This window comes from Stegostoma tigrinum, chromosome 3 (genome assembly GCF_030684315.1).
Source record: "Stegostoma tigrinum isolate sSteTig4 chromosome 3, sSteTig4.hap1, whole genome shotgun sequence".
NCBI lineage: Eukaryota > Metazoa > Chordata > Chondrichthyes > Orectolobiformes > Stegostomatidae > Stegostoma > Stegostoma tigrinum.
In genome coordinates, this window is record NC_081356.1 from 103,376,071 (window position 1) to 103,397,341 (window position 21,271).

The window sequence follows — 21,271 nt, forward strand, 5'->3', positions numbered from 1 at the left end:
AATGGGATTAGTGTAGTCTGGTGTTTGTTAGTCATCATAGACATGGTAGGCGAACAGGCCTGTTTCTATGCCATATGACTCTGACTCTGTGTAAAACAATAAAAGTGGAGAAAGATAATCTTGCTGTTGAGATAGGCATTGAAGAACTTCTGATCCGATTCTGCCACGCATCTCAAAATAGCCCATGTTACTCAGACCACCAAAGCTTCCCACCCTAAGAATTTCTGCCGTCGATTTTACTTGTGATAGGAAAAGATACCACACCTAACTTTAGTTTGAGTTATGCACACTCAGCTACAGACCACCTCATAAACTATTTGCTTCTATGGACAAATTCTAAGCACCTCAATATAGCCCTGTGAAAATCCCTCATCATTTGAGAAGTTTCTGTCCACAGATTGATGCTCATCTGTCTGTTACTATACCCTCCTTGTACCAGCTACATACCTGTGTGTGTGTGAACAATAGAAGATGGTGGAAAGTTGCAAATGACACCCATTAAATGCACCTACATTTTCCTAGAGTACAATATTGACAATAGTTCAAAAGTGCTTCATTGGTTGCAGAGTAATTTAGGACCATCCTTAGAGTTTGGGAAATAAATACAAATCTCCATTTTCTTCCTTATTTATATCCTTTTAGTGCCAGAATCTTGTTCCTCTAACTTTGTAAAAAACTTAGAACCTACAAGTGAGACCAGACTAAATTTTAATTTACAAGGACAATCTTATAAGAGTAAAAATTGATTTGTTCTTTTGCTTTTAACTTTTATCAAAGTTTTTCTTTTTATGCAATCCTTGCCTTAAGTATAAATAAGTAATATGCTTTATGTATCGATTGAGAATATACAAGTAATTTAAAAGGCTTACACATTGTAAAGAAATGTTACACTTTTTCTTTAATGAACATGGAATATTAAATGCAGAGTTCAGGATTTATTTGATAAACAAGTGTCAGTCTCACGGAAACTCATCACCATCCCTAAAAGCATTCAAACCAAAGTACTAAAGAAAACCAGAAGAAATCAACTTCCTTATTTTGTGCCGTACACTCCAGCTTTAAGTCCCAACTCAGGAACTGATGGTTATGGATGGTGTGTCATGTTGCAGCTGAACAGGTTGATTAACAAGTAACAAGTTATAAATCCTGCTTAAGTGCTAACAGGAGATGATAAAATTGGGAGAGTTTCCTCTTGGCTACACTGCAATAACCTCCCCAGATTAAAATACGTCACAGGCAAGTTTTTGCCAGGTCTCCATTCTGAGGGTCTACAATATGAACGAAATAAAAAAATCAAGTTGGAGGTTTTCTGATATATGGCATTTATCTAAAGCCTGGGAATTTAGGTATAAGGAGATGAGGGTTAAATCGATACAGAGGTAATACTAGAGTTTAGTGAGCAGTGAAACACAAAATGGCAGCAGGATAGTACAGGTTAAGTACTGACTATCCAGCTTTTTATTGGGAATAATTTCAGCTTCTATTTACATGCTTCATGTATCAATCAATCATCTACAATACTCTGGAATATTACAAAACTAACTAGTTTAGTTTTTTTTCCAATTATTCATTCATAGTATGAGGGTTTCACTAACTACCTTCACCACTTGAGAAGGTAGTGGACAGCCATTTTTTCAAACTGCTGTGATCTATATTGAGGCGGTACATCCATGGTGTTGTTAAGAGCAAGTTCCAGATTTCTGACCCAGTGACAGTTAAGGAATGGCAAAAAACGGTAAAGTGAATGGATGTAGATGGGGTGTCAATCAAGCATCCTCATTACAGTTTAGCATACAAGAAGCTCCTACCAAATAGTTTGCCTGAGAGCATGTTTCCCATGTTTGAGGAAACTGGCACAGCCTCAGGAGAGAGCATCAACAATTTAGGACTGAGATGAGGACAAACAAGAGATGTGGAAACTATATCATTGAATATATTCAAGAATGGGAGCTCTTGGGGATATGGGAAGCAGATGGGAAGGTAGAGTTGAGGTTTAATACAAGACACAATAAAGCAAGCTTAAGGGCTAAACAGTCTATGCATGCTAATTCTTGAGAGACCTGCTTAGCTAGGACCAATAACCTATCCCCACAAAGAAAGGTCATTGAATTAGTTAATGCACAGCAGTAGTTTACTTTTTTAACTAAATTATGTTCAGTATTACAGGCCCTTCCTTCTAGTTTGAGATATGAAATGGGCAATGATAGTTTGATTTTGTAAAACACATTGCAAGAAGAAAGGCCATCATGAAAATTATAATTCATTATGACTTATACAAATGGCAATAAGTAGCACAAATTTTATAACAAGCATGCAGAGAAGTAATTTATCAAATCCAGTCATCACAATGCACTGAAGCTGCAAGACACAATACTAAAATACTTTCAGATGTTCATACTCATGAGAATAATAGACACAATTGATCAGTGAAAGTCTGCCCTTAAGTGGAAGAACATGTGCAAAACATTGTCATATGTGACACATTATAGCCCATTACTGTCACACCAACTAAGTCCAGTGCCTCCCCACAGGCTAGATACAGACATTTCCTGGTTTGTTTGGCTCAGGCATGAATGGCTTAACCAACTGAGTCATTGGAGGAGGCAGAACGACATTTCCAATAATTGTTCACAATACATGCTGGACAGGCAAATAAATTCACAGCATTGATCTTCAGGCGGTTTCTTGACAAACTTGCTATAGTGGCACCATCAATATTAATTATGTTAACATTTTAATACTTCTATTCTGTCACCTTTTGGATTTTCCAATGTTGGATACAGTGGCATAGTAGGATGAAACTACAAAGTACATAACGTATACTACAGGAAAAAAATTGCTTTCAAAGCTGTATCTAATCTCCGTGGAGGAGGGGAATAAGCTGCTCAAGTTTCACTCCCATGATTAATATCATCTGAACCTTCTATGTTGTAATCACTACCAGGTGATCATTCTTAATGTAACAATATTTATTTTAAACAAGCTGAACACATTTATATTATGGTTACATACTTAGCTGGTTGGGTGGTATTCCAAATATAATCACACAGACCAAAGCAGCTGCCATTGCTCCAAGAATGAGTAAGATTACACTTGTGATTAAGAGGCATCTCCTGGGAAAACAGTTCCTGCAGTCTTAAAAAGAAAGGGTTATACGATAGGTCAGCTTTCAAATGCTGGAATTTGTACATTGTAAATATGTAGGGGTCAACATCACCCGACATCATTTCAAATTTATTGCAAAAAAAATTGTTAGTTAACAATTACTCTATAATTGGTGAATTAAAATGTTAGAAAACCAAAGTACATTAAATTAATACAAATGAAGGATTCTCACCATTTGGATGTCTTTTTAAAATAAATCAAAAGAACTGAAATCATTTTTCATATTTCACTCAAATTCTTTAGTAATTCACTCAAAATCTCTTCAGTTTCTCTCTGACAGTGGTAGGTTTTGCTGGAGGATTGCTAATATTAGATATCAGCCCTCTGCTAATCTTTTCCTTGTTGTAATCCTCACTGACATCCATGCCTCTTTGCAGTTGGCTACTTTTCCGTTGAAGAAATTATACTTCATACAATATAAACTGATACCACAGGTAATATGAACATATATAAAACAATACAAATTAGGAGCAAGAGGCCAGCCAACCCTTCATGCTTGCTCTACCATTTGAAAATATCATGGATGATTTGATTGTAGTCTCAACTGTCCATTTCTGTCTACTCCTCATTATCTTTGAATCCCTTGTCAATCAAGAATTTGTCAAACTCAATCTTTAAATATATTTAACGACTCCCATCTTTCTTGTTCTCTGAGGGAGGGAATACCATAGACCACAACAGAGAGAGAGAGAGAAAACTGTCTATCTTAAATGGGAAATTTCTTATTTTTAAGCTGTTCCAGTCTCTCCTACAAAGGGGAAATGATTGTTGTATGAGAACTTTTTTCTGAGGGCCCTGGATATCTGTGTAGGTGGAGGCACTAAAATTGGTTCTGTGGGATTTGGACAATGGTGAATGTTTACAGAACAATGGCACAAGATAGGTTACATATCACAGAGTGTTTCTCAAATAAATCAATTTCACATATCTCACAATCAAGCTGACTGTGATGCTACTGCTGTTTCTCTGTCATATTCCATCTTTAATGTGCCAATAGTATCAGGCTCGACCTCTCCTCCTTCCTCAGCTTGTCAATCTGATTTTGAAGTGCAGAATAGGTCATTCCTACTGCCCGAATCCCAGGACCCACTTTATACTGCCACTGTCACAACAGTCAAATGTTGCTTTCACATTAAAGGGCAATCTGTCTCATCTCACCTTTGAAATTTAGCTCTTTTGTCCATGTTTTGACCAAGGATTCAATGTGGTCAGGAGCTGAATGGCTCTGGTGGAGCAAAGACTGAGTATTGGTGAAAAAAGGTTTGCATTTATATAGCGCCATTCATGGCCACCAGTCCCAAGGCATTTTACACCCAACATGACCGTTTAATCACTCTTTTAATGTAGGAGGTGTGACATTCAATTTGTACACATCCAGCTCACACAAACAGCAAGGTCATAATGGTCAGGTAATCTGTTTCAGTGATGACGCAAGTAATAGGATTTTGACCAGGGATAAGTCCCCTGCCTCTTCAAACTACTTCCACAAAGACAGATGTAGTTTTGGTTTAACATCATATCTAAAAGATGGTCATTGGTGACTAAGTCCTGCATGACAGCACTGGCAACAAAACTTTCTACATACTTTCCTAATCAACCAGCTCCTGGGTCCGTACCCTGGAGGAGATGGGACTTTAACCCAGGCCATCTGGTTCATTGCACACAACAGCCCCAGCCAACACCTTCTGTCATCTTACTGATGATTGAGAGAAAACTGATCAGGCAGTAGTTGCCTGAATTGGATTTGTTCTGCTTATTGTGAACAGGAACAGACCTTGGCAATTTTCCACATTGTTAGGTAGATTCCAGTGTTGGAGCTTAAAAAATTTTGATAGAGATGCTTCCAGTTCTGGATGACAAGTCTTTACCATTACAGCTGGGACGTTGTTTGGACCTGTCATTTAGTTAATAATCAATTGCATGTGATGGATTGATTACTGTGTTAACTAACTTGTACTTTAACTCTCCGGGTTAGTTTATAAAGCTGATTTCTGTGCAACGTTCTGCTTGTCAATCCACACCAAAATTACTGACACTATTGTGTACACACATGGAGTCCTTAAAGGCAAGGTTTACATACAACCTCCAACTTTCCAAGAGCAATGATGTGGATGTGCCAATGTGGCACTGGGGTGGGTAAAGTCAGAAGTCACATGGTGCCAGGTTATAGTCCAACAGTTTTATTCAAAATCACATGCTGTTGGAGTGCTGCTCTTTTGTCAACTGAGGTGAACACTTTGCATGACAAAGGAGGAGCACTTCAAAAGCTTGTGATTTTAAATAAGCCTCTTGGACTATAACCTTGTGTCATGTGACTTCAAAAAGAAAGTATAACTATTTGTAGCAAGTGAGCTATGAACCTCTAGAACATACAGTTAATTTGCGGATGCATCCAGATCTCACGATGCTGACTTTGTCTGGAGGTGCCAATGATTGCCACAGTCATCAATCGCTTGTTCCTTTCTCTGTTATCAAGTTTTTATTTCGTGTACGGCAGTTGCTGTTCCAGGATTTAGTTATCTTGATGCACTGTGGCCAAGTTTTGTTGCTTAGCATCATCCAGCTTATTTTGAAGCTTCTGATTTTGCACCCTGGATTCTTCTTATTCTGTCAAAGTTTTAGGCTTCTGTTGGTCCAATATATTTTCTCCTTAAAAACCTGTACTAACAACTATATAGTCTTTTCCCTTTTTTCTCTCTCCTTTTCATTTTATTTGAAGCCTGGAGCCCGTTCACTTGCTGCTTCAGCGGTTGTTTGGTTTCGACTATGTCCTGCTTAGGTTCTTTTACTACAATACAGTTAATAACATTTATTTCTGAAATGGTCGTCTCATGATTTGCAGCTCCTGAATGCTTGTGTTGAGTGTCTCCATCTCCATTTTGCATGTCTGTCATTTTCTCCAGTATTGCTCTGAGGTCAAGCTGATGTTTCTGTGGCTGCTTCTGCTGAGCCCGATGTGTTTTATGTGCATACTGTTCTGTTTCCTCTAAACCAGCAAACTTCCTCACTGCATTGATCAGACAGAACTTGTTGTTCACTTGCTTCTCTCTTAAACCTTTAAATTCGCCTAACATGTAATGGAGTCCAAAGTCAATGCTGGGGACGCGCAGGGCAATTCTGTCTTCATACAGTATAGACACAGACTCTTTGGTCCAACCAATCCATTTTGATCATAACCCCAAACTAAACCAGTCCCACCTGCCTGCACTTGGCCCATTTCCTTCCAAAACTTCTTATTTGTGTACTTATCTAAAAGTCTTTTAAATGTTATAACTGTACCTCATCTATTCTCACCTTAAAAATATGCCCCCTAGTCTTGAAATTTCCCACCCTAAGGAAAAGACATCTGCCATTCAAATTATCTAGACCCCTCTTGATTCTATAAACCTCTATAAGGTTACCCCTCAAACTAGTGTGCTTTAATGAAAAGGTCCTAGTCTATCCAGCATCTCCTTTTAACTCAAACTTCCATCCCTGGCAACATCCTGGTAAATTTTTTCTGAACCCTCTCCAGCTTGATAATATCCTTCTTATAACAGGGCGACCAGAACTGGACACAGTACTCCAGCATCCTTTATAACCTTAACATGATATCACAACTCCTATGTTCAAAGGTCTGAGCAATGAAGGCAAGCATGCCACACATCTTCTTAACTACTCTGTCTACGTGTAATGTAAACTTCAAAGACTGTATCCTACTGTGACACTACTTCTGGGGGATGTATCCTGTCTTGCCAATAGACTGGGAAAGACTTCAAAGCATTGAAGTTGCCAGGATCAACCAATATAAGTAGAAGTGAGGAACTCAGAGCTTGGGCAAGTGATCAAGCATTAGGTGTTGCTCTTTGCAGGAGTCTGTGAAGTGATTTCTGAGTTCAAGCTGTCATGATGCTCTGCTTCATGCGGTTCTGGGCTAGCAGAGCCACAGTCTTCTTGCCAGCAATATTAAAGCATTTTTAAAAAATTCTTCAAGGAATGTGCATGTTGCTCACAAGGCCAGTATTTATTGCCCAACTCTAATTGAGCAGAGGGGATTTAAGAGTCAGTTACAATGCTCTGGGACTGGAGTCACATGTAGACCAGGTGAGGATGGTAGATTTCCTTCCCTAAAAGGACATTATGAACACGTGGATTTTTACAACAGTGCTTTCATGGTCACCAATATGCTGGCTTTTAATTCCAGCTTTTATTGAATTCAAATTTCACATTTGCTTTCATGGGACTTGAACCATTGTCCCCAGAACGTCAACCTGGGGTTCTAGATTACTAATCCAATGGCATTATGACTACACTACTGGCTTGCAGTAACCTTTGTTAAATGGTAAAGCTGTGATGGGTGCAGCATGCTTTAAACATTTGTGACATGATCTGGAGCATACTGCAGTACTCTTTATAACTTGTCCAAATGCAAAAAATGCTCTTGATGCTTTGTTGTATTGTCCTCTGCTGCCACTCAGGCCATCCGTAAATATTCCTCTCAGATATTTGTCACCCAGCTATTATCCCTTTGGTGACTTCCTTCTCTGAGTAGGTCATACAGGACACCTCATTTTCCCTATGAAGGGATTGTGACAATTTCCAAAGTTTTGCAATGTTAAATCAGAGGATACTCTGTATGTTTGACACACTGGGGTAGTGAAAGCCTTTCCTGTTAATGTAATTGGTTCTCTGGAATCATGCAAAACAATCTGACTGCCATTGAATACACCCTGCCTCTTGGGAAAGCAATTAAAACTTTCTAAAAGTCCATGATTTCATCTCAATAGCATATTATTCAAAGTTTGGCATTCCCTTACTTCCCGGTTAAGTATGCCAGTGACCAGATTAATGTTCTACACTGGATGAACACAGCAGGCCAAGCAGCATCGCAGGAGCACAAAAGCTGATGTTTCAGGCCTAGACCCATCAGAGAGGGGGATGGGGAGAGGGAACTGGAATAAATAGGGAGGGGGGAGGTGGACTGAAGATGGAGAGAAAATAAGATAGGTAGAGAGGAGAGAATAGGTGGGGAGGTAGGGAGGGGATAGGTCAGTCCAGGGAAGACAGACAGGTCAAGGAGGTGGGATGAGGTGGTAGGTAGGAAATGGAGGTGCGGCTTGAGGTGGGAGGAAGGGATGGGTGAGAGGAAGAACAGGTTAGGGAAGCGGAGACAGGCTGGGCTGGTTGTGTGATGCAGTGGAGGGAGGGGAAGAGCCAAAACCAGCCCAGCCTGTCTCCGCTTCCCTAACCTGTTCTTCCTCTCACCCATCCCTTCCTCCCATCTCAAGCCGCACCTCCATTTCCTACCTACCACCTCATCCCGCATCCTTGACCTGTCCGTCTTCCCTGGACTGATCTATCCCCTCCCTACCTCCTCACCTATATTCTCCTCTCTCCATCTTCGGTCCACATCCCCCTCTCTCCCTATTTATTCCAGTTTCCTCTCCCCCTCCCCCTCTCTGATGAAGAGTCCAGGCCCGAAACGTCAGCTTTTGTGCTCCTGAGATGCTACTTGGCCTGCTGTGTTCATCCAGCTCCACACTTTGTTATCTTGGATTCTCCAGCATCTGCAGTTCCCATTATCACTAATGTTCTACACTGGGTCTGATTGCCTGAATAGTGTCCATAACTGTCCCAAATAACAGTTGTAACTCATTTTATAGTACTCTTGCCTTTTAGTCATAAGGCTCTGTGTTCATATCCTACCTCAGGGCTTGAATGAAAAAAAAATCAAGTCTGATACTCCAACATAGTGACCAACACTTGGGAAAGAATTTGGAATGGGGCATCGTGCAGTAAGAATCAGGATGCAGCCTGGAGGTGGGGAGGGGATGTTCTGGGGCCAGAGGTACTGGCAAGCTATGAGCAGGGAGGTTGATATTTGTGAAAACTGTTGATGGAAAACACAGAACATATAGTATCCTGGCAGCAGACAACCTCAGATATGTGAAAACCACTTCATTGGAGATGGATCCATAAAATCTGGAGCTCTTAGCCACTCACTGCTCCAGTGCAGGACGGAGGGAGTGCTGCGCAGATGATGGTCTTGCCTTCTGGATGAGATATCAAATTGCAGCCCCATCTGCTTTTTAGGGTGAATGTAAAAGATCTATTGGCACTATTTCAAACAAAATCAGGAGTGTTATCCTTGGTGTCCTGCCTGATATGTCTCATTTGATCAACATCACAAAAACAAATATTTTCCGGTCATCATATGATTGTTGTTTATAAGAGTTTACTGTGTGCACATGGATGTCCAAGTTTCTTACATTACATCAGTGCCTACACTTCAAAAGTATCCATTGGGTTGTTAAGTGCTATAAAGGTGTTACAAAAAGAGCTGTATGAATAGAAGACATTTGATGGCATATATGTTGAAGGTGATAGACAGCCAGTTGTGGACATCTGAATGCAGCTGAAGGACTTCCTGCAATAAGTGTCAGTGTTGTCTTAATGCCTTATTCGTAAAATGCAAAACAAGACAGAAACATCCTCATTCCTGTTGGTTGTATATCACTGTGGAGGTGAGAAGGGGACATGGTATGTGCAGTACGATTACAATATCCAGTGGGCTGCCTGCTGCTTCATACCTGAATGCACAGGCTTCTCTCCCCCGTCATGGGCATAGGAGGATATAGGAACATAGAAGTAGGATTAGTCATTCAGTCCATTGAGCCTGCTTTTCTGTTCTACATAATGGCTTACCATCTAACTCGATGCCATGTTCCTACACATTCCCATATCCATTGATGTCATTAGTGCCTAGATATCCACAGAGAATGCCATACCTGCACTTGTTTAATACTCAATGCATGTACAGAATACTGTGTCCTAGCCCAGCAGAGGAAAGCAAGTAAAAGGTGTTTGACAAAAGAAATTCCTATCTATAAACATTTTCAGGTTCAGAAACACCTTACTTTAAACTATACTGGTGTGGAAGTTCTGGAAACTCAGAAATATTGTGCCAGTGACCCTTATTTTGACAGTTTCAAAAGAGTGTTGGGACTTAAGCATCAGACTCAACTGCTTTTTTTTTGCTACTTTGCTTGACTAAATGAGACAAACGGATGTGTCCTATGCTGCTATCATTTTAAGGGCATGACTTATGATGAAACTGTGTCACAGGTATTGCATTAATCTTAGAAAATTAAATCCATTAAATCAATTTAACAAGAAGTCTTTAGCTATTTTACTTGTGTGAAAATTATTGACATGATTCTTCCATCAATACAATTAGCAAGTTATAAGAATTGATGGTGCAGTAACTGAGAATTCTGCTTTCATGCTTCTGGCATCTAAAATGAAATTGAGACTCTACAGGATCCCTCTTTTAGGCTCACTATAGAACTAATGTTAAAATGATTTCAAGCAATTCCAATGTATTTCCCAACACACAGGAGCTTATTGCATAAAACTACTCATAACTCAACTTACTTGATAGTTAACCAGCTGCCACATTTAGAAAGGCCATAAATATCAGTCTAACATCAGAAATTATAAATACCGAATTGATGCAGTAAGCAGGTCAAGCATGCTGTAATGAGTTTTGTGAAGCTTTAATTTGCTTCGTGTTTACATTTTCCACAAGGAAGTTTCAATTGCGCTCAGCATTCCCGGAAAACAACCATAGACTTCCCCCTCCCAATCATTTATTCAATTTAAATTCCAGAGTTATTAGGGTATAACCTCCCTAGTGATCTCCTTGGTTTTTTAGGTATCTTATGTTGGTGGAGGGCAGCTTATGATTGACTATGATTCCCTTTTATTGATTGGTTAAGGCATTTCCATGGAGAATGCACAAAGGAACTGTTATTCTCCCGAGGTTTTGTTTTAATTGAAGAACAGAACATTGACTCGGATTGGTTGAGACATTGTCATGGGAAATGCAAAGAACAGTTTGTCTCCCAAATGTTTGTTTAATTGAAAAGGGTGCATGTTCTTTTTTCTTCTATTGAGTAGGGCACTGAATATGAACGTATGTAGTTTCTAGCAAGCACAAGTGAGCCATGTTGCGAGCTAAACTAATAATCTTAAATCGTTTATTAGCGTAATTCTTAGTGCACTTGGGATTGTTCAGTACGTGCATTTTCAGATTCACATACTTTAGAAATGTATAAAACTGTTTACACATTAAAATAAAATTAATTTCACAATCCTGATTTGAAACACATTAAAATAAATGATGACTTACCTTCACGTTCATAATGATTCAAAGACATTTGTGAACCAAACTGAGAATATGCGTCAGATGAAACAGAAGTCACATCACTACCCTACAAGAAAAAAGCACAAAATTATTTAGAAAGTAGAATAGGCTTTCCATAATTTGATACTGATATGTAAATTTGCATAAATCAGTTGTGGACAACATGTCTTGGCACTCAAGTTTGTGCTAGTATGTCTTGCAGAATTTGTTGTAGGTAAGTGGGGGGGAAAAAATTCCATTTGGATAATGCTTCTCATGACCACCTGATGTCTTAAAGAACTATACAATCGATGAGATAGTAAGAAGTGCTGATGCTGGAGTCTGAGAATAACACAGTGTGGAGCTGGAGGGACACAACAGGCCAGGCAGCATCAGAGGAGCAGGAAAGCTGACGTTTTGGGTCCGGGCCCTTCTTCAGAAATGGGGGAGAATATAAATGGGGGAAATAAATAGAGAGGGGTGGAGGTGTTAATAGTAAGCAGGTAGTGGTGGGGACTGTTCAGTGAGGTGAGAGGAGCAGATAGGTGGGAGAGAATACAGACAGGTCAATGAGGTGGGGATGGGGGAGGCTGGTCCTGGGATGAGGTCGGGGTGGGGAGATTTTGAAGCTAATAAAATCCACATTGAGATCATTGGGTTGTAGGCTTCCAAGGCAAAAGATGAAGTACTGTTCCTCCAGTTTCTGGGTGCAATCGTTGTGACACTGGAGGAGGCCCAGGATGGACATGTCATCTAGGGAGTGGGTGGGAGAGGTGAAGCAGATCGTGACTGGGAGATGTTGTCGTTTGTCGTGAACCAACCGTAGGTCCTCTACAAAACGGTCTCCCCATCCTCCTGGACACCACCCCTAGGCCTCCCACCTTCCCCCTCCCCTGACCTCTTCATCTACAACTACGGTCGCAACATCGATTGCCTCAACCTCTCCACCCCTCACACTAACTCCAACCTATCCCCCACAGAACATGCAGCCCTCTGCTCCAACACTAACCTCACTATAAAACCTGTGGACAAGGGAGACGCAGTTGTGGTATGGCACACTGATCTTTACATTGCCGAGGCCAGACACCAACTCCGATACTTCCTCCTACCACCTCCTTGATAATGACCCCTGACCACCAAAACATCATCTCCTAGACCATCCATAACTTCCTCACCTCAGGTGATCTCCCACCCCAAACCACACCGCCCGTTTGTATCTCCTTCCCAAAATCCATAAACCCGACTGTCCTGGTCAGCCAATTGTCTCTGCCTGCTCCTGCCCCACTGAACTTATCTCCACTTATCTCAATTCCATTTTCTCCCCCGGTCCAGGAACTCCCCACCTATATCCGGGACACCACCCATGCCCTCCACCTCCTCCAAACCTCCCAAATCTCTTGTCGCCAATACCTCATCTTCACCATGGACATTCAATCCCTGTACACTTGCATTCCCCATGCAGATGGTCTAAAGGCCCTCCATTTCTTCCTCTCCCACAGTCCCAACCAGTCTCCCTCCACTGACACCCTTATCTACCTAACTCCTCCTTACCTTTAACAACTTCACCTTCAACTCCTCCTCCTTCCTACAGACTAAGAGGGTGGCCATGGGTACCCACATGGGCCCAAGCTATGCCCGCCTATTTGTAGAAGATGTGCAATAGTCCCTCTTCCACAGCTACACTGGCCCCATTCCCCCACCTCTTCCTCCATTACATTGATGACTGTATTGGCGCCGCCTCATGCTCCCACAAGGAGCTCAAACTGTTCATCAACTTTACTAACACCTTCCAACCCAACCTCACGTTCACCTGGATCATCTCTGATACCTCTCTCTCCTTCCTGGACCCCTGTGTCTCCATCTCTGGTGACCACCTCAAAACTGCTATCTATTTCAAGTCTACTGACTCCCATAGTTACCTAGAGCTCCTCTCACCCACCTTCCTGCAAAGATGCAATCCCCTACTCCCAATTCCTCCGCCTCCGGCACATCTGCTCCCAAGATGAGGTGTTCCATTCCCGAACATACCAGATGTCCTCATCTTTCAAGGGCCGCAACATCCCCCACTCAGCAGTTGAAAACGCCCTCAACCGCAACTCTTGCATTTCCCACACTCCAGCCCTCACACCCCTTGTATGCAATACAAAGACGGAATTTCCTTTGTCTTTGCCTTTCCCCTTCCTCCATTAACCTCCAGATTCAACGCATCATTCACTGCCACTTCTGTGACCTGCAATCCAACTCCACTACAAAAGATATATTCCCCTCCCCACCCTTATCTGCCTTCCAGAGGGACTGCTCTCTCCGTGACTCCCTCATTTGTTCCACACTCCCCTCCAGCCCCACCACACTCCTGGCACCTTTCCCTGCAACCGCAGGAGGTGTTACACCTGCCCCTACACCTCCCCCCCTCACCCCCATCCCAGGCCCCAAAAAAGAACCTTCCACATCAAACAGATGTTCACCTGCACATCCACTGATGTGGTATACTGTATCCGCTGTTCCCATTGTGGCCTCTTCTACATCAGGGAAACCAAGACTGTTTGTAGAGCACTAACACTCAGTTTGTGACAAACAACACATCCCAGTCACGACCGTCTTCAGCTCCCCCTCCTACTCCCCGGACGATATGTCCATCCTGGGCCTCCTCCAGTATCACAACGATGCCACCCAGAAACTGCTGGAACAACACCTCATATTCTGCCTTGGAAGCCTACAATCTAATGGTCTCAATGTGAATTTTATTAGCTTCAAAATCTCTCCACGCCCGACTTTATCCCAAGAACAGCAACCCCTCTCATCCCGCCTCACTGACCTGTCCAGCTTCTCTCCCACCTATCTGCTCCTCCCAACTCACTGACCAATCCCCACCACTATCTACCTGCTATCACCGCCTCCCCCCGACTTATTTATTTCAGAGTCCCCTTCCCCTCCCCCATTTCTGAAGAAGGGTCCCGACCTGAAATGCCAGCTTTCCTGCTCCTCTGATGCTGCCTGGCCTGCTGTGTTCATCCAGCTCCACACTGTGTTATACAATCAATGAGATCATTTTGCAATGTTGACACTGTTGTAATGTTAGAAACACAGCAGCTAATACGCACGCAGCAAACGTCCAAAAATAACAATGTGATAATGAATGAATATCTGATTTTGTGATTTTATTCCAATGATAAATATTGACCAGGACGTTCGGGATAAGACAATCTCTCTTCTTCAAGTTAGAATATAGAACAATACAGTGCAGAACAGGCCCTTCGGCCCTCGATGTTGCACTGACCTGTGAACTAATCTAAGCCCGTCCTCCTACACTATCCCATCATCATCCATATGCTTATCTAAGGACTGTTTAAATGCCCCTAATGTGGCTGAGTTAACTACATTGGCAGGCAGGACGTTCCACACCCTTACCACTCTGGTGGTAAGAACCTGCCTCTGACATCTGCCTTAAATCTATCACCCCTCAATTTGTAGCTGTGCCCCCTCGTACAAGCTGAAGTCATCATCCTTGGAAAAAGACTCTCACTGTCCACCCTATCTAATCCTCTGATCATCTTGTATTGTCTCTATTAAATCCCCTCTTAGCCTCCTTCTCTCCAATGAGAACAGACCCAAGTCCCTCAGCCTTTCTTCATAGGGCCTGCGCTCCAGGCCAGGCAACATCCTGGTAAATCTCCTTTGCACCTTTTCCAATGCTTCCACATCCTTCCTGGAATGGGGCGACCAGAACTGCATGCAATATTCCAAATGAGGCTGCACTAATGTTTTGTACAGTTGCAGCATGACATCACGGCTCCGGAAGTCAATCCCTCTACCAATAAAACCTAACACGCCGTAAGCCTTCTTAACAGCACTATCAACCTGGGTGGCAACTTTCAGAGATCTATGTACATGGACACCAAGATCCCTCTGCACATCCACAATACCAAGAATCTTTCCATTGACCCAATATTCTGCCTTCCTATTGTTCTTCCCAAAGTGAATCACCTCACATTTATCTGCATTGAACTCCATTTGCCACCTTTCAGCCCAATTCTGCAGTTTATCCAAGTCTCCCTGCAACATTCTTCCACACTGTCCACCACTCCACCGACTTTAATGTCATCTGCAAACTTACCAACCTGTTCAGCTATGCCTGCGTCCAAGTCATTTATAAAAATGACAAACAGCAGTGGTCCCAAAACAGATCCTTGAGGCATACCACTAGTGATCTGACTCCAGGCTGAGTATTTTCCATCAACCACCACTCATTGCCTTCTTACATAAAGCCAGTTTCTAATCCAAACTGCTAAATCTGCCTCAATCCCGTGCCTCTGTATTTTCTCCAATAGCCAACCATGTGGAACCTTATCAAAGGTTTTACTGAAGTCCACATACACCACATCAACTGCCCTACTTTCATCCACATGCTTGGTCACCTTCTCAAAAAACTCAATGAGGTTTGTGAGACACAACCTGTCCTTGATGAATCCATGCTGACTATCTCCAATCAAATTGTTGCTTGCGAGATGATTATAAGTCCTATCTCTTCTAATCCTTTCCAAAACTTTTCCTACAACAGACGTAAGGCTCGCAGGTCTATAATTACCTGGGCCATCCCTACTGCCCTTCTTGAACAAGGGCACAACATTTGCAATCCTCCAGTCCTCTGGTACTAAACCTGTAGACAATGAGGACTCAAAGATCAAGGCCAAAGGCTCCGCCACCTCCTCCCTAGTATCCCAGAGAATCCTTGGAAAAATCCCATTCTGCCCAGGGGATTTATCTACCTTCACACCTTATAGAATTGATAACACCTCCTCCTTACTAACCTTAATCCTTTCAATTCTAGTAGCCCGTAACTCAGTCGTCCCCTCGAAAATATTCCCCTGTTCCTCAGTGAAAACAGATGAGAAATAATCATTTAGCACCTCTCCGATCTCCACAGGGTCCATACACAACTTCCCACTTCTGTCTTTGACTGGCCCTATTCCTACACTAATCATCCTCTTATTCCTCACATACCGAGAGAAAGCTTTGGGGTTCTCCTTTATTCTACCTGCTAATGCCTGCTCACGTCCCCTCCTTGCTCTTCTTAACTCTCTCTCTAAATCCTTCCAAGCTAATCTGTAACTCTCCATTGCCTCATCTGAAACATCTCGTCTCATTGTCACATAAGCCTCCCTCTTCCGCTTAACAAGAGATACAATTTCTTTAGTAAACCACGGTTCCCTTACCTTATCACTTCCACCCTGCCTGACAGGGACATACCTATCAAGGACATGCAATATCTGTTCCTTAAACCAGCTCCACATTTCAATTGTCCCCATCCCCTGCATTTTGCTAACCCATTCTATGCCTCCGAAGTCTTGCCTAATCGCATTATAATTGCTCTTCCCCCACCTATAACTCTTGCCCTGTGGCACGTTCCTATCCCTTTTCAACGCTAAACTAAACATAACTGAATTATGGTCAGTCTCTCCAAAGTGCTCACCTACCACTAAATCAAGCACCTGGCCTGGTTCATTACCAAGTACCAGATCCAGTGTGGCCTCCCCTCTTGTTGGCCCTTCAACATACTGAGTCAGGAAACCCTCCTGCACACATTGGACAAAAACTGATCCATCCGACGTACTAGAGTTATAGCATTTCCAGTCAATGTTAGGGAAGTTAAAGTCTCCCATAATGACCACCCTGTTCCTTTCACTCCTGCCCAGAATAGACTTGCCGATCCTCTCCTCCACATCCCTGGAACTTTGCGGGGCCTATAAAAAACTCCCAGCAATGTTACCTCTCCTCTCCTGTTTCTGACCTCAGCCCATACCACCTCAGTAGACGAGTCCTCATCAAAAGTTCTTTCAGCCACCGTTATACTGTCCTTGACTAACAAAGCCACACCTCCCCCTCTTTTACCACTTTCCCTGATCTTAATGAAAGATCTAAACCCTGGAACCTGCAACATCCATTCCTGACCCTGCTCTATCCAGGTCTCTGAAATGGCCACAACATCGAAGTCCCAGGTACCTATCCATGCTGCAAGCTCACCCACCTTATTCTGGATACTCCTGGTGTTGAAGTTGACACACTTCAACCCAGCTTGCTGTCTGCCAGCACACTCCTGTGACATTGAGATCCTGTCCAAATCCTCCCTACTCTCATCCTCCTCTGTACTAGAACTACACCTCAGTTTCCCATCCCCCTTCTGAGCTGGTTTAAATCCACCCGAATAGCACTAGCAAAAGATCATCTCAGTGAACACTGTGGACTGAGGCCATTGAATGGCTTTCCCAGTTTTTTTTTAAACTCCACACCATTTTCTTTGTCTACATCTGCCTGTACATTTTTGTTCTCGAAGGGGTTAGACAGTTTCTTTTTTCAATCTGTAATTAGAATCTACTTATTTGTGATAAATAGTAATTCTTCCTCAGTACTGAAACCTGGTTCATGTATTTTGCTAACTTGAATCTATCAGACAGTTAAATTGGGGAATTTCACACATGTTGAAAAAAATCTTTAACTTTTATTTTTATGATGTTTCCAGACATATTGGAGCTCAATTTCCAGCATACTACCCCTGTGAAGTGGTACCAGGAAATGAGCCATTTGTTAGTGTAGTGATTGTAACAAGGTCAGCCAGGTGGACCCCACAGAATATGAGTTCCCTGATTGGGGCTGTTAATCTGATCCAATCAGGGCACCCTGGCTGACAGATATAAACAGGAGTGTCAGAGATTCTGTCCACTCTGGGAGCTGGCACTGAGGGTGCTGGATCAGTGTCAAGTACTATGCACATGTAAATAAAGGGTGACTCGGTGATGGGATACTGGCCTCTGTGGAGCTATTTCATTCAGTGCTTGTATTAGTAGAATAATTAATGTGCTGAAACTGGCATTAGCAGAATATTTAAAATCCAACTCAATAATTTTACCAAGTATTAGAAGTAAAAAGGCAATAACTGCTGCCCTCTGGTGGACAGTCTGGTACAAACATTTATTTGTTACGATTTAGCTGTTGAAATTGGTTTAGGCTCTTTACTGGGTCTGAAATAGGCAAAATTTTCACCAACTGCAAGGCCTCATGCCATCCTGAAATTGGACACTGGGGTTCATTGACATTAACTGAGTGAGTAGTTGGCATCTGTTGTTGTGTATCATGGCCAGTCTGTCAGTATCCTTTTAAGAGACACAGTGGGCAGAATATTATAGGGGCCTGAGCAAAGTGGACTGTGGTGAGGAATCTGGGAACATTGTAAGAATTCCAGTAAGGCCTATCTTGATGTCAGGAACAACTAGCTGCATTTTTCAACTAAGTGTTGGTCACCAACATAAAGTGTTGGCAAGGTAGTGGTGACATGCATATTAATGGGGATTACTGCTTGCGAGCAGACTCATCAACACAGAATTTTTCCTTATTAATATATGGCTCCTATCCTATCACCCTCCATGACAAAACTAAATGGTTAACAATTTCCAGAATTGGTCACTGAGACTCATTAACATTAACTGAGTGAGCAGCTGGCATCTGTCTGGTTTCTGCAAACTGCTGAGACTTGAGCTCTTGGTTTGCTGGCAGCAAGTTAAAAACATTCAAACTTCTGCTCCAAAATTTGAATGCACTGCTTCAATTGGACTCAAATCCAACAGAGTTAATATCATTGACAGAAAGGTCTCCATATATTGTCTCTCTCTGACAACAACCATTCCTGTATATTTTGGAACTGTGTCTTGATGAATATTGAAATGTTCAGTTAAAAAGTAGTGCACATTATAACAGAATATTACATAGATTTTTATATATACTACATTGGGCATAAGCTGAGTTTCACAGGTGAGCTGAGCACAACTGCCCTAGGTAACAAGGATGCATTTGACCAAGAATGGCATCAGTAAAATTATATTATTTAGGGGTAAACACTCTGTAATGAAGTTATTTGAATGTAGCTACTGGAGGTCAAACACCTCAGCCACAAGTTGTCACCACAGGATCTCCTCAAGGTAATGCCTGCGACCCAAAGTAGTGTAGTGGTAATGTCATTAGATTAGCGATCCTGAATCCCAGACTGATGCTCTGCGTTAAGGGTTAGATCCTATCATGGCAAATGTTGAAATATGAATTCAATAAAAATCTGGAGTAAAAAAAAAGCTTTATGGTGACCACACAACCATTGTCATAAAAAAACTCACCTGGTTCACTTATGACCTTTAGGGAAAAGAACATGTGACTCTAAACCCACAGCATCTCTTAACCATCCCTAACATCCCAGGGTAACTGGGAAATATTAGTTGACAGTACCTTATCTTACATCATATTCTTGCTAGCTCATATCCTATTCTGACTATAGGCTCAGGCCTTATACCATCATTCCTTTAGGAAACAATTGGAAATCTCTTAGAAACCTTAGTGCAAAAGATGAGGCTGAAGCATTTGCAACAATCTTCAGCCAGAAGTGTTAATAGATCTTAGCCTCCTCCAGATTTTCCCAGAATCACAGATCTTCAGCCAATTGATTTCATTCTATCATGAACCAGCCAAAGACTAAGTGGCTTACAAAATTCCAGCAATAATCCTGGACATTTATACTCCAGAACTTGCAGCACTTCTAAGCAAGTTGTTCCAGGACTGCTAAAACACTGGCGTTTACCCAACAATGTGGAAAATTGCACATAAAAACCAATCCTACCACATGAACCAGGACAAATTCAACTAACCAACTACTGCCCCACCAGACCACTCTCAATCATTGGTACAGTGATGGAAGTGATCACTGACAGTGCTATTAAGTAGCAATGCCCTGTAATAACCTGCTCACTGGCATTCAGTTGGGTTATGCCCAGGACAATGAACTGCTGACCTGACTTTGGTATTGGCCCAAACATGGACAAAAGAGGTGAACTGAGCTGAATTTTAGAGGTAAGGAGAGAGTGCCTGTCCTTGACAACATTCGACCAACAACTGCATCTAGGAACCGTAGCTAAACTGAATTAATGGGAACTGGGAGGAAAACGTGCTGCTGCTTGGAGTATGACCTAGATAAAAGCAAGATGGCTGTGGTTGTTGGAAGTTAATTATCTCAATCGCAGGACATCACTACAGGAGTTCCTCAAAGTAAAGATGGCCCAAACATCTTTAGCTACTTCATCGATAAAGGAAGAAGTGGGGATTTTCACTGGTGATTGCACAATGCTCAGTACCATTCATGTCTCCTCATATACTGAAACAGCCTGTGTCCATAAGCAGCAAGATCTGGTTAACATCCAAGTTTGGGATGATCAGTGGTAGGTAACATTCTGCCGTACAAGTGTCAGACAATGACCATCTCCAATAAAAACAATTCTAAATATCTCCCTTGATTGTCAAAGATATTAGAATCTCTGAATTCTCCACTATCAACATCCTGGGAATTATCATTGGCCACAGACTGAACTAGCTATGTAAATACTGTGGTTACAAGACCAGGTCAGAAGCAGGAATTTCTGTCTCCCTGCTGTGTCAAGAGTGTGGTGGAATGCTCCCCACTTTCTTGGATATGTACAATTGCAACAACACTCAAGAAGCTCAACATCATGCAGGGGAATGCAAGCCCATTTGATTGGCAATTTACTCCCTTCGACACTGACATATAATAACAACAGTATGTATCATCTTCAAGATGCACTGCATGCTACCAGCATTAAATGCTGGTCTAACCAGTGACACTCACATCCAATGACCAAATGAAAAGAAGCTTTATTATAGCTAAATACAGTATGTTGTTCCAGACTCATATCCTAGTAATACACACAATGTTAAAGTGTAGCTACCTTTAATGTAATGATAGGAACATGCAATTATTTTATTTCTATTAGTAAATAGGGATGTGCAGGGCTGTTAGGTATCCCATTGTTTGAGGGAAAAAATATTCTTGATGCACTGGAATCATAGGCTATTTTCCAGTTGTTATCTCTTTATGGTGTATGTTTCAAAAAT

The 21,271-nt window shown here is 42.0% G+C and overlaps 1 protein-coding gene across 1 annotated transcript in view; it reads right to left on the reverse strand.

Moving 5' to 3' along the window:
• LOC125451122 (low-density lipoprotein receptor class A domain-containing protein 1-like) overlaps window positions 1-21,271 on the reverse strand; it is a 45,844-nt gene that overhangs the window by 13,263 nt on the left and 11,310 nt on the right. The window contains exons 2-3 of the mRNA XM_048527887.2: window positions 11,336-11,417; window positions 3,013-3,135 (exon numbers count right to left, since the gene is read on the reverse strand). Coding sequence (XP_048383844.1) covers window positions 3,013-3,135; window positions 11,336-11,417 — 205 coding nt within the window. The remainder of the gene's footprint in view (window positions 1-3,012; window positions 3,136-11,335; window positions 11,418-21,271) is intronic.